This window comes from Primulina eburnea, chromosome 9 (assembly GCF_022965805.1).
Source record: "Primulina eburnea isolate SZY01 chromosome 9, ASM2296580v1, whole genome shotgun sequence".
In the NCBI taxonomy this organism is placed as follows: Eukaryota; Viridiplantae; Streptophyta; class Magnoliopsida; order Lamiales; family Gesneriaceae; genus Primulina; species Primulina eburnea.
In genome coordinates, this window is record NC_133109.1 from 35,038,413 (window position 1) to 35,052,858 (window position 14,446).

General features: G+C 35.0%; 1 protein-coding gene across 2 annotated transcripts in view; it reads right to left on the reverse strand.

The window, feature by feature from the left end:
• LOC140842070 (phototropin-2-like) overlaps positions 1-14,446 on the reverse strand; it is a 64,072-nt gene that overhangs the window by 30,906 nt on the left and 18,720 nt on the right. For both annotated transcript variants that reach the window (XM_073209890.1, XM_073209889.1), the window contains exons 11-14: positions 5,331-5,390; positions 5,062-5,151; positions 4,218-4,294; positions 3,159-3,243 (exon numbers count right to left, since the gene is read on the reverse strand). In XM_073209890.1, the coding sequence (XP_073065991.1) occupies positions 3,159-3,243; positions 4,218-4,294; positions 5,062-5,151; positions 5,331-5,390 (312 nt within the window). The remainder of the gene's footprint in view (positions 1-3,158; positions 3,244-4,217; positions 4,295-5,061; positions 5,152-5,330; positions 5,391-14,446) is intronic.

Sequence of the window (14,446 nt, forward strand, 5' to 3'; positions counted from 1 at the left end):
CATCACCAGAAAACAACGACTATTCTTAAAATAATTTACTGTTGGTTGACTCCATTAATGTTTCTGGTCTACTACTGCTAGAGGACTTTTTGTTCCACATTTAAATACCATAAATTACCAATTAATAAACCTTGTTCGGCCATGTTTTCGGCGTTTTGAGGTTTGATTAATTAGTTTTTAGAAATCTATCTAGAATGAAATGTATATTTGGTTTTATTTTGCAAAGAAAGATATAAAATTTCATTGTATTGTCAAATTATATGAGTGGTAATAATAAATTTCAAAGGATACAGTAATCTGTTAGAATATGGTATAAATAATTTCGAGAGGGGTGAAAAGTTAAATTAAAATAATGACAATGTTGAATGTTTGAAAGGTAAGAGATTGATTTTAAAAATGTAAACAAAGACAAAATTTTGGAAGAGTCAATATTAAATATTAATATTTATTTCAACTCTTTGCGTTATCCTGAGCAAAGAAGATTTGTGCATAATGCTAGAGTGAACATTGTTTTTATCCTCAACAATCACTCCCGCAACTATCCCATCTTGTGATTGTGGTCTCTTTCTATTTCTTCCAGTTAAAAAATAATGCTTTCCACGTAAATGCCTAAGCCATCCTATTTTAATTTTGAGATCCAATCCGAAAAAACGTTATGAAAGGGTCTCAAAGGTTTAATCACCTTCATAATAATCATGCTATGACTTTAAGTATACCTCATGAAAAACTCAGAAACTACTGCCATTTTCATAAACACATCATCATTGTTTTTCAAACATACAAATCCTACAAACAAACAGTAGAAGGTAATACTTTTCAAATGGCCTTATCATGTACCAAATAATCATTGATATTACATAAAAGTTCTTGTCCATATACACCCCAATAAAATGGAGCCATTGAGCTAAAGAATAATATATACTTATTTGAGTTGTTTAATTCCTCGTACTCACCGACAATCACTTAATATCTTTTTGTGGAAAAGCAGCCCGCATTGTCGCTGCCTGCTCAACCACCATACCCCACTCAATTGTCTCCTTGATACATTCCCTCCTCATACCGGATTTTTAGAAAATAAATTTTGAAAATGGGAGAGATTAAGGGATAAATCTCACGGTAATTGTACATGACCGAGAGAAAAATTCAGGGCTTTCAAAGGTCTTCGTCAAGGAGATCCTTTGTCTCCCTTTCTATTCAACTTGGTCGTTGATGTGTTGGGAGATTGATAGACAAAGCTAAGGAATCGAACCATATAAAGGGGATAGAGGTCGGCAAAGAAATGATTGAGATATCTCATATCCAGTTTGCGGACGATACGCTTTTTTTCGCAAAGGATGATGAACATATAACATTCTTGGTCCAAGTGGTGAGTTCCTTTTGTGATATGTCGGGCTTAAAAATCAATTGGGAAAAGAGTGCGTTGTTGGGAATTAATCGTGAACTTGAACAAGTTGAAAGGTTAGCAAGACAAGTGGGATGTGGTATCGAGTCATGGCCTATTACATATTTGGGAGTACCCTTGGGAGGCAATCCTTTGAAAGAAGCTTTTTGGCAGCCGGTGGTTGCTAAAATGTCCAGAAAATTGGCTACATGGAAGAAAGCCTTTTTGTCCAAAGGGGGTAGATTAACATTGATACTTTCGGTTTTGAATTCCATGCCAATTTATTACATGTCATTATTCAAGGTTCCAAAAAGTGTTAGAGGAATCAATGGACAAGATATCCAGGGACTTTTTATGGGACGGAATGGATGGAGAGAGCCACATGCATTTGGCCGCATGGGATCAAGTCCGTAAACCAAAGGAAAGAGGTGGATTGGGCATTTCGAAAATCAGCTTCAAAAATACAGCATTGCTTGGGAAGTGGTGGTGGAGATTTTTCCGAGAAGAAGGAACATTGTGGAAAAAAATTATTGTTAGCAAATATGGGTTACAAGAAAACGGTTGGGATGCGGGGTTGGCAAAAAATGTAACTTACAGATGCCCTTGGAAATTTATTTCTCGGATATACCCAACTTTTAAGAATAAGATTTTAATTAAGGTGAGAGGAGGGAATAACATTAGATTCTGGGAGGATAATTGGTTGGGGGTCAGTTCTTTTAAGGTTTGTTTTCCAGCTTTATTTTAGCTTTCTTCCTCTCACAATTTGTCTATTTCAAATTTTGCTCATTATGATAGTGCAACTTCAGGCCATTCATGGGATTTTCATTTCAGAAGGGGGGTGAGAGATGTGGAGATCGATGAGCTGACAGGGTTATTAGAAGTTTTAGAGCCGGTTAGATTAGTTGAGGGGGTGGACGATTTTATTCAGTGGAGTGGGGATTCGTCGGGTTTGTTTTCTGTTAGTTCTTTCTACGAGTCTTTTTTCTTAGATAACTTTCACCCAAAATTTCAACTCTTCGACGTTATCTGGAAGGTCCCTGTTCCTAGTAAGATTCAGCTTTTTTCTTGGACAACAAATCTCGGTAAGCTACCAACATCGGAGACGATTCAAAAAAGATGCCCCGGACTTGCATTGTGCCCCAATTGGTGTGTTCTATGCAGAAATGATTCGGAGACTCAGGACCACATTCTCATCCATTGTCCATTCGCGTTTTCATTATGGGTTAAAGCTTTGCAGGAGCTGCGGTTGGTTTGGGTAACACCTAAAGCAACCAAAGATCTATTCAGCATGGATTTGGGACAGAACACGGGTAAGAGAGGAAGAAAATTTTGGCAAGTCGTGGTTCATTGCATTTGCTGGACGGTTGAAGAAATTCAGACGGATATTGACAAATGCTGGGAGAAAATCAAGATTAGCGTTGCCATGTGGATTGGAATTCACAAAGATTTCAAGAATGTCTCAGTTTTTTATTTGTTAAGACGGTGGGATTACGTATATCAGTAAATTATTAATGCTATAGGATTCTAATTTAGGACAATCATCTTCTTTAAATGATGACAGTGAACATCTAATCCACTGTTGTAATCATTTTTAAACTTCATTTATAAAATATTGTTTCCTATAAAAAAAATAAAATTGATAAAATTAAAAGTTGTTATAGTACCAACTCTTTTATCAATTTTTGAAAAATTTACGGATCCATACAAAGGGAATCAAATTATACGGTAATTGATATATTTATTAAAATAGAGATTTGCAAACCATTTTATGCCATACCTTGTTACGATTCAGCAAAACAGACTTATCCATTGCTTTCATGGCAAATAAGTGACCAGTTCCTGTTAATTCCACCAAATGAACACTGCAGAAAAATCAATGATTGCGTAAACAAGATTTTGTTCATCGAAAAAGCCTTTAGCCCATCATTGAGATAGCATAATTGTTTATTTGGTGATAAATCTTATATTAGCTTTATCATGGAAGAATAAACAGTTTTAAGAATAGGAACATTAAACCGACGAGCACGCTATACTATCAGGGGCGAAACTCTCAACTTTTTTTTTTATTAGGATAATTTTATTTTACAATTTTTCCACACAACATTTTCAAATTTGATCAATGGACTTTTCCTCACCTAAAACCCAAAATCAACAAACCCCTTCTCCCGTCAACTCTCAAATTGCAGATTCACGTGACAAAAATTCCTTCAAGATCCAACAATTTGATTCTTTATCCACCGGCACTTTTCTCATTTATGGTTGAATATGTGATTGTGAAGTTGCTCTCCCAACTCCCCCTTGGAAATATCCTTTTAATTTTTCTTTACTCTTGTAAATTTTATTGAAGTTTTTGTCCATTTACATTGAGAGTTGTAATTTACATTCAGATTTGATTATTGGTGAGTTGAAGATTAGTATACATGGAGAAATTTCTCAAAAGAAAATTTATATACCCCTAATCAAAATAGGGTTGTTTATTTTGAAAACCTTCCAATAGACCTGGACAACGACCAACAATATGGAGTTATGCTGCTTGACAGGGAATATGATGAGTGCCACATCATATATAAATAGTTTTTAAGAAATATCGTGATTTGAGTTATAATAAAACATACGTTGTAAAAAATCACCTTAAGATCTAATCCATATTAATTGCGCCCAAATACATATTACTTTGGCATAAATAATTGAATTAAGATCTAATATATATCCTGTCTAAGAAAGTCTTAAGGTAATTATTTAGGCCTAAGTAAAAAACGTGGATATGATGCAAATACTTAACAGAGATTATTATCGCTTTAAATGATGCTTAAAGTAGATGGATTGATAAGTATACCTGCCAGTATCTCCAGATCCCAAAGGACGTATAGGTCTGAAGTGACTCACTCCAATCTTTTCATCCTTTTCAATGATCTATAAATGATGGAAAAAACCAAAAGAAGTAAAAAAGACATTTTACCATTAAATCTCTCCTTCTATTTAAAAATAAAAGCAAAAACATTTTTTAACATTTATCCAAATGTCAAAACCGCTTATGTTTTTTAATAGAAACACTATTAAAAGCTGGACTTGTTTAATCACTCATCTAGTCTATTTTAGGAAATCCCATCTATGGGTTAAAGAATTTTGTAACCATATCTGCCTCCTTGATGGTGCCATTCTGACCGTGGTTTATCAAAGCTAAGAAATCAGAAATACCAATGCAAATATATTTAATAGGTTAATTTTCTCACATTGGAGGAAATCTCTCCTCTTCATGTCACATATTTGTTTGTTTCCTAACTTAGGATATTCAGTTTCTAGAATAATATAAACCATTTAGAAAATTTTGTATCAAAGCCTTTTTTTGTACATGATATTTACTTGAAATTCAAGAAAGCATGAGGTAGAAAACTCCATCAATTTGTCTCGTGGTACCTGGTCAAGGACTTGACAGTTGATAACTATGGTCAATATATCTCTCTAAACTCAGGGCACAGCCAGCAGAAAGGAATGGGCCTCATCCAAATCAACACGAATAACAATGCTTATTATATAGAAAAAATAGCTCAACTCCCATACTTCGTCATTTTTGTACTAAAAACCGAATGAGATACAGTAGGCAAAATATAGAAAATGGGTTAACATTTTGTTTTGAAATGACTTTGTGGCACATATACTCAACTTCGCTAAGTGGCTACCTTTTTTATTGCTGCCCAACCAGAGGAGTCCTTTTTGTGTGCCTTTGGAAATACAGATTGAGAATGCAAAGCCCATAGGTCTTCTGGTCTCTGAAGGTGTCATGGAAAATCTTTCAGAAAAAACAAAAATGACACGCATAACCCATGATTTCAGATTATTCTGACATTCATCTTGGAATTATTAGGCACCAGAAAATTGATTGACTGCATCCAACAGAATAGCAAAGTTAAAACATGCTGATTTAAGGATAGAGAACAGAATACCTTACCGAGTTGGCATCAGGAAGTTCTCGAACTGCTTCATCAACATTTTCTGCTGTAGCTTTGGCCTGGTGAAGAAATTTTCTCATTATGGACTAACTTGAACTTCGAAAGTAAAATGTTACACTACGAAACTTTTCCTGTTACCTGGTTCAAAACATAATGTTTGCTATCTTATATTACCCAATGAATTAAGATTCCAGAAGGATGAAAAAACTTCTGCCCAACTTTATGAAGTATATCACACTGGTCAGAAGAATCCTTTATTTGGTAGGTAACTAGAATGCTAGTCTTTGAGATCGCAAGCGCCAAGATTTAAATAATGAAACAAGCCAAAGCTAACCCAGTTCAGATACACAACAATAACATTAGGAATATATCAATTCAAACAATATTATGAGTAAAAGCAATTGTGAATGTCAGCAACTCCAGAGAAGACTTTGCCGCCGTGAACTCTTTCATGGAAGGTATTTCAAGAAGGTTTGTGAATGAGAAGTAACGGTTTGGGTATCTGTGGAATGGAATAAGGTAGTTTATATTTGTCACATCCAATAATACCAATTTACTACCACTGGTTTTGGAAACAAGTTGAAGCAGCTAGAGTTCAGTTAATCAACTGTGATAATTAGGTTGCACAAATAGAATCCAACTGCTGGATAGGAGATAATTGGTTTCACTAGAAACAGATTTTTGGGGACATTATAGGTGTGTAAATAAAGATAGTCAGTGCTAGTAAATTCTTTGCTAGTGAATATATTCAATAATAATAAATTATTAGCTAGTGTACATTCTGTAGTTCCCCTTTTTAGCTCCTCATATATTCCATCTAACTAAAGCTTCGTAATCCATTTTTTCACTCTTGCATATAAATTTTTTCATAAATTGTGTTTCTCTAATTGGCATCAGCCATCAGAGATTATCAATTTTTCTGAAAGACAAAACTTAGCCATCTTCTATCTTTCAGCGTACTTTTTTTTTTTTGATAGGAAACGAAATTTATTAATATTAATAAAGTAAAAGTGTTACATAATTGGACTAGAAGTCCACTGACATCTAGTTTCACATCAGAGAATAAAACTTAATAATCTAGCAATACACATATTCCCAATTTCTCATCAAATCAAACTTTGTGGTTTCCAATCCACAAAGCCATGTTGATCTTGATTTTTTCCCAGCATTGATCTGAATTTGCTTCAACATCTTCAAAGATTCGTCGATTTCTTTCTAACCAAACTGTCCAACAAATGCAGTGAACCACAGTTTGCCAAAAAATTCTTCCTCTATTACCGTTCGGCTGTCCTAAATCCAAGTTGAATAGCTCTTTTGTTGACTTTGGTGTGACCCAAACCAATCGCAGCTCTTGCAAAGCTCTAGCCCACAGAGATAAAGAAAAAGGACAGTATGAGTAAATGATCTTGCGTCTCTGTTTCATTTCTGCATATAACACACCAATTGGGACTTAACATAATACCCGGACATCTTTGTTGAATCATCTCCGAGGTTGGTAGCTTACCCAGAGTGGCTGTCCAAGAAAAAATCTGGATTTTGATTGGGACTGGATTTTTCCAAATAGCATGGAATAAATTGAACGGTGGGAAAAGAACATCTGGGAAAAAAGATGCATAGACTGAAAAAGTACCTGACGAATCCCCACTCCACTTAACAAAATCGTCTACCCCTTCAACTAATCTAACCGACTCTAGTACACCTAGTAACTCTGACAACTGTTCAATCTCGTTATCTCTCACCGCCCTTCTAAAGTGAAAATCCCAAGAAATATTGGACGTGACACTATCAAAAATGACAAAATAAGATATGGGCAAATTGTGAAGTTCTGATATACGAAACAAAGCTGGAAATGACTCTTCAAACGAGAATTCCCCCCACCATCTATCCTCCCAAAATCTAACCTTGTTCCCCCCTCTCACAACAGTAGAGATTCTCAATTTAAAAGTTGGGTATATTCGGGAAATAAACTTCCAAGGGCTTCTAAACATGGTGTACCTTGCCAACCCCGCATCCCATCCATTTTCTTGTAACCCATACTTACTAACAATTATCTTCTTCCATAATGTCCCATCTTCATTAAAAAATCTCCACCACCACTTTCCAAGCAATGCCTTGTTTCGGTAAATGATTTTCCCAACTCCCAAACCACCTTTATCCTTCGGCTTGCACATATTATCCCAAGAAATCAAATGAATGTGTCCCTCTCCCTCCGTACCATCCCAAAAATCTTTCAGCATACTTATTGTGGTCAGCATACTTATCATGACCACAATCAGCATACCTAACCAGAATTCAACTTAATGATGAGACTTTCCTACGTTGATCCCTGTTCATGAGGATGCACATTAGAGACGAAAGAAAATTGACTATCTGACAAGAAAAAAGAAGGGGCCGAAACCTAATGATATGTCCTGGGTACTGGAGAACTCGACCGTGATGACCTGGTTAACTAATTCTATGGAAGATATTGTTTCCAATTATATAGATTGCTACATAACAAAACTCTAGTAATGTCAATCAAATTTATTCGACCTAGGAGATTAGTCTCAAGTATATGAAGCGATGCTGAAACTCGGAGCGATCCATCAAGTTGAGTGTCTGTTGATTCGGACTCTTCCTCCAGCAAGTCATCTTGTGAATCATTGAGCAAGCAATCTTCTTTGTCTTCCATATCAAATTCTCCCAGCTTGCTAACTTCCTCAATATTCAAGAAATCTAAACTTCTCAGTCCGCATTTGTCAATGGCATGCTTAACTACTGGAGCGTCTTCATTCAATCTTCGAGTGTAAACTTTCCCATATGAAGGCATCTGTACCTTGACACTCACGTTATTGACCCTCATAGCTTGCTCCTTGGCTTCTTCATTATTCAAGGATTGAACAGGTGAGCTGCTAAATCTTGTGACTTCCTTTAGACTGATCTTTCTCAGAATTTTGATTGCCTTTCCCCCCGGAAAAGGTGTTGACGATGCACTCTTTTCAGCTGGCCCTTTTTGATTTTTTTCCAAGTGCATATTCCCCTGCCCATCATCCAACCTCATCCCTCTATTGCCAGATCCACCTCCTAGCTTCCCTTCATTTGTGGTTGTAGCTGGATGCAAATGAACCACTGAATCAGTCATCCCATCGATATGGCCGCTGCTTGGGTCTTCATTTTCGAATTGTTTCCGGACCATATTTGAGTTACCCCACCCCGCCAAGGTCCTTTTACCATTGATTACCACCTGTGCGTATGATTGCCTACCGTACTTCTCGTAAGCTGTTAGATCAAAGGTATCTACCCAAATTCGAATGTCAAGGGTCTGCCCCTCCAACTGAATTTTCATCCTATTGCAAACAAACCCTCCTTCCGTGCCTTTCACCTTGATCTTTGCTGCCCCTAAGTCTGTAAGTAGTAATGTTTCCGCGCCTATGTCGATCGACCCTCCCCAATTGATCCCCTATGCTTTTGAAGGTTTCTTTCGACCATAGATTCCATGGTAGTCCAAAGCTCCTAACCCAACTGTTGCAACATTTATCCACCGTGTCTGCTATATTGATATCCGGTTTCCATGCCTCGAAATTCAAAGACATCCCATTGTCAAAAAAACCTTTCTTCAACTTTAGATAATATGCATACTCGGAAGGGTCGGAGGCCACCAAACCGCTTTGTTAGCTTGAAATGGAAATAGTTCAACTATCTTGTTTGTGTATTTGGCTAGGCCGTTCTTTATCTGATCCCACGAACTGTTCACTCTTCCCCTAGTAACAATGAGTGCTTCATTCCACTTCCTAACCATCATTGGCATATCACTGTCCTCCTTCTCTTTCAGCCATCCTCGGCCACCCTCCTCCACTTTTTTGCTGTTATATCGGATTGTTGTATTACATCTTGTCTTTGCTGACCCGTATCCGAAGGTTGGTTGAAGCACTTTCCTCTGAGAAATCCCGGACAACAGCCTTACTAGTGTATTCAAGATTTTCTTCCACCCCCCCTGAATTATAGCCACTAGGAACAATCGTGATCTGTTTTCGACCTCTGAAACTGAACTTAGTAATCTCTAAGAACCTTCCACGCTTGTTTGAAAATAGTTGTATAGTGAAGACCGCATTCCTGTCCCTAAAAGGAAGAAAATCCGTGCCCGAGACAGGATTGTTTATGAATTCCTTGAAACTTAGACTGAGCCAGCTAGCTTCTTCTCGGTCCAAATCCAGCAAATAGGTCGCGTTCCTAGTTTTTTCAGACCACCAAAGAGACAATCCCCCATTGCCCAATCTCAGGTTGAAAACTTTATGTTCAATAAAGACTTCATCCCCCGCAGCTTTCCTTAGGACGGTAGGCACTCTTGAATTTATCCTGTTGTTCATATTATTGTCGACGAAAAATCCAATGGTGCCTACTGGATTGTGAACACTAAACACCAAGGTCGGCCGAGCAAGAGAAACCGATTAAAAGGATCACAGAACTCCCGTGAAGGTAGGAGTTGACCTGCGCAAGAGATTATTTCGGAGAGAAATATAGGAAAAGGGATGAAAAACGAGAGAAAAAATCGAGAGAAAGGTAAACAAGTATCGCCGCCGGCGGTGAAGAACGGCGCCGGTGACGGAAGAGAGCTGCGACGCCTTTCCTCAGCAACAAAGAGTCATGGAAGGAAATGAGAAAGGAGGGAAAATAAGGAAAAAGGGAGTCACGCTTGAGTTTATTAAGAAAAAGGGAGTGAATATAATTTATTTTTTTATCTTTTGTTTAACATTTTTTTAAAAACTAATTTTTTCATTAGTGTATTTTAATTTTATATATAATAAAATTTATAATTTAATTAAATAAAAAAACTCACTCGATTCAATTTTTCTATCTTTTCCGACTCAATTTTAAATTTTATTTCATTTTTTATCTTCATAAAAAATATTTTTCTTCTTAATTTTTCATCCTCTCATTTTTTGGCTAACAATTAACCACGAACAACAAATTCAAAAAAAAAAAATCATATATTAAAAAAAAAATATTTTGAGATATAAAATTTATTGGATCTCATCAGTATTCATGACTCAAGAGTGAAAAGATTCACCCTGAATCGTGAAAGCAAAAGATGTATCACGACCCACGGCTTCAATTTTAAATTTTATTTCAAAGGTATCTACACAAAATTGGGTCGAGATTATACTCGACCCACGCGACCCACCAAAGTAGGGTCGCGTGGGTCGAGATTATATATATATATAAATATATATAATCTCGACCCACGCGACCCACCCCACCAAAGTTGGGTCGCGTGGGTAGAGATGGGTATATATATATATATATATATATATATATATATATATATATATAAATTTGCTAAAAATTTTAGTATAATTATAAAATTTGTTAATGTTTACATACAATAAACATTAATTTAATTTCATATGCTTTGACATACATTCATTACATTAAAGTGAATATGTAATGAAATTTGTTATGATTATTTTTAGTTTTATTATTATAAAATTTGTTAAGAATTTTAGTAGAATTATAAAATTTGTTAATGTTTATATACAATAAACATTAATTTCATTATTCATATGCTTCGATATACATTCATTAAAGTGAATATGTAATGAAATTTGTTATGAATTTTTTTAGTTCTATTATTATAAAATTTGTTATGAATTTTAGTGGAATTATAAAATTTGTTAAGATTTTTAGTCGAGTATAAATTCAACCCACATTGTTAAAATAAGAGATACATTCTTCTACTTGTTATGAATTTTTTAACTAACATACTTAAATTAACATATAAATAATGTTTACACAAATAAATTTTTTTATACATATTTACATTCTAATCATATATAAAGTGAATTATATATTATAAAATGATCAAAACTCAAAAATATTAAAAATTTCTACCCACTCGACCCATCTCGACCCAAACTCGACCCAAACCCTAAACCCTAAACAAAACCCTAAACCAAACCTCTAACATTATCACTCGACCAACTCTTTTTATTTTTTTATTTAAAAAACGTAAAAAATAAAAAAAAAATTAAAAGAAAGGGTCGAGCACTCTTCATTTTTTTATTTAAAAAAAATTGAAAAATTAGAAGTACTCTTCATTTTTTTTATTTTTTTTTTAAAAATTTATTTAAAAAAATAGAAGTAGAAGAGTGGGTCGCGTGGGTCGTGCTCTTCGCGACCCACTCTTCCATTTTTTTATTTTTTTAAAAAAAATATAATAAATTAGAAGTAGAAGAGTGGCCCACTTTTCATTTTTTTTAACGAGCTAATTAATGATCTTATCTAACTAACCTATTCAACTCCCTTTTCTCGATTTAAAAAAGTCAAAATCCCTTTTATTTAATTAAATTTTAAATGAATCGTATATTTTTTATTGACCCTGAGAAAGGAGCGATGGAGCGCAAAAGAGGAGAAAACATTTTAAAAAAAATTCTCTCTCTAGAGCTCATACTATGCAATAAATCATACTAATAATAATAATAATCATTATTATTGTTAGGATAGATACCTCTTTCCATGAAAATCAATCTTATTTTCAGAAAAAAATTATTTGTGACTCTTAGCTTCAATCTGAAATGTTCTGATAGTCTTTATTCCACATTTCGACTTTGATTCTGCTAATGTTCTGATATGGTAAGTCAGTATACTAAGTTTTAAAAATATGTTCATCATCATTATTATTGTTAGGATAGATGCCTCTTTCCATGAAAATCAACCTTATTTTCAGAAAAAAATTATTTGTGACTCTTAGCTTCAATCTGAAATGTTCTGATAGTCTTTATTCCACATTTCGACTTTGATTCTGCTAATGTTCTGATATGGTAAGTCAGTATACTAAGTTTTAAAAATCTGTTCAGGATATGTACTTTAAATGTATCTCTATATGTATTTGTGCTAATCGATCGGCCTCACTTACTGAGTGTTTCCCAAAACGCTCACCCCCTTACATCTCTCCCTAGATAAGACTGAGGAACAACTGAATGATGAAGAACAAGAAACATTCTGGGGCTGGTGACAAGATCGAAAGACCGAAGATCACAACTTTGTTACTCTTAGCATTACATTCTTTTGTATATTGCTTCCGCAAAACTGTTGATGTAATTTCTATTCCATTGTCATTGTAAAAGACAATATTTATTTAGGAAAAAGACTGATTTTGGCTACGAGGTTTATTGTTATATAACAATGTCAGACGTCATCTAAGCCTTGGCCCTCGGGGCGTGACAAATAGGACCTAGAGAATAGTGCAATATCATGAACATTACACATTGGGAACCTCATCTGACTCCTTGTCAGCCATGAATTTTTTGCACTAGCCTAGTCATTGGTCTCTCTATTGCATTTAATCATTCAAATGAAAATAATTTTTTATATATTTATTTTTTTATATCTCATGATTTTCATTAAATCACTCCTATTATAGTGTTATCATGATTTTCTATTGCAAAGAATTGATGGGAGCGGAGAAAGATGATACAGAGAAACTAAGTAAAGAAATTTATTCAAAATTTCCAAGTATTTTGTAAAAATTCATAGCAACGTGTTTTTGGATATTCAAAATATGAAGCAAGCAATTTGATTTCTAATATGGGGAGGCCTTACTTATAATATGTCCAACCTGTATGTCCTCTAAGCAAACTCGAGCAATACTGAATATTCTTCTTATTCCAATAAAAATATTTACATTCATATATATAGACCATTCCAGTCCACTAAATAAGGAAACAAAATTCCCTAAGTGAGGGATCCTAACTAATTAGGAAACAAAACAAATTAAGGAAAACAGAATCTAATTTTTCTACACTCCCCCTCAAGTCGAGTTGTATATGTTATACAAACCAAGCTTGGTGTTTAATTCATTAAAAACAGCTTTTGGAAGTGCTTTGGAGAGAACATCACCAATATGTTGTCTTGTTGGAACTTAACTGAGTTGAACAATTCCATTGTTCACCTTCTCTGAGATGAAATGTCTATCAATATCAATATGTTTTGTTCTGTCATGATGAACAGGATTTTTGGCTATGCTGATAGCAGCTTGACTGTCACTAAACATCTTTACTGTGTCTTGGGCCTGAACCTTGAGCTCTCATAAAAGACTATGAAGCCACATTTCTTCACACATTCCCAATGCCAAAGCATAGTAGTCTGACTCAGCACTACTACGAGAGACAACAGTTTGCTTTTTGCTTCTCCACGTCACAAAGTTAGCCCAAACATATGAGCAATGACTATCTGTTAGATCTCCTACCCAACTAGCATCAGTGTAGATTTCTACTTCCCATTTTTCAGACTTTCTAAAAAGAAGACAATGCCCAGGAGTCATCTTCAGGAATGTCATAATTTTATTCACTTCTTCTATATGATCCTCGTTTGGATCATTCATGCATTGACTGACTACATTAATTGAGTATGCAATGTCAGGTCTAGTATGAGATAGATAAAGAAGCTTACCAACAAGTCTTTGATATCTTCCTTTATCCACAAGACTGTTGTCTCCACTCCTAATCATCTTCTTATGTGAACCCATAGACATGTCCATAGGTTTACATCCAAGTAAACTTGTTTCACTTAACAAGTCTAGGAAATATTTTCTTTGGGATATGATAATTCTTTCTTGAGACCGAGCCACTTCCATCCCTAGAAAATACCTTTTCCTTTATCCCCAAGACTGTTGTCTCCACTCCTAATCATCTTCTTATGCGAATCCATAGACGTGTCCACAGGTTTACATCCAAGTAAACATGTTTCACTTAACAAGTCTAGGAAATATTTTCTTTGATAATTCTTTCTTTAGACCGAGCCTCTTCCATCCCTAGAAAATACCTTATGTTCCCAAGGTCCTTGATTTCAAACTCTGTAATGTTTTTGAGACTGGTAATTTCCTCTGAATCATCTCATGTCAAGATTTCATCAACATGTACTATGAGAATAACAATTTTTCCTCCTGGTTTGCTTTTTACGAACAATGTATTATTTGCCTGACATTGGTGATACTCATTAGCAGTCGCAGTCTTAGCAAACCTATCAAACCAAGCACGTGGCGACTGCTTCAAGCCATACAAGGACTTCTTATGTCTGCATACTAACCTGCTGTTTGACTTGGTTTCCATTTCCTGGGTGAATAATCATATAAACTTCT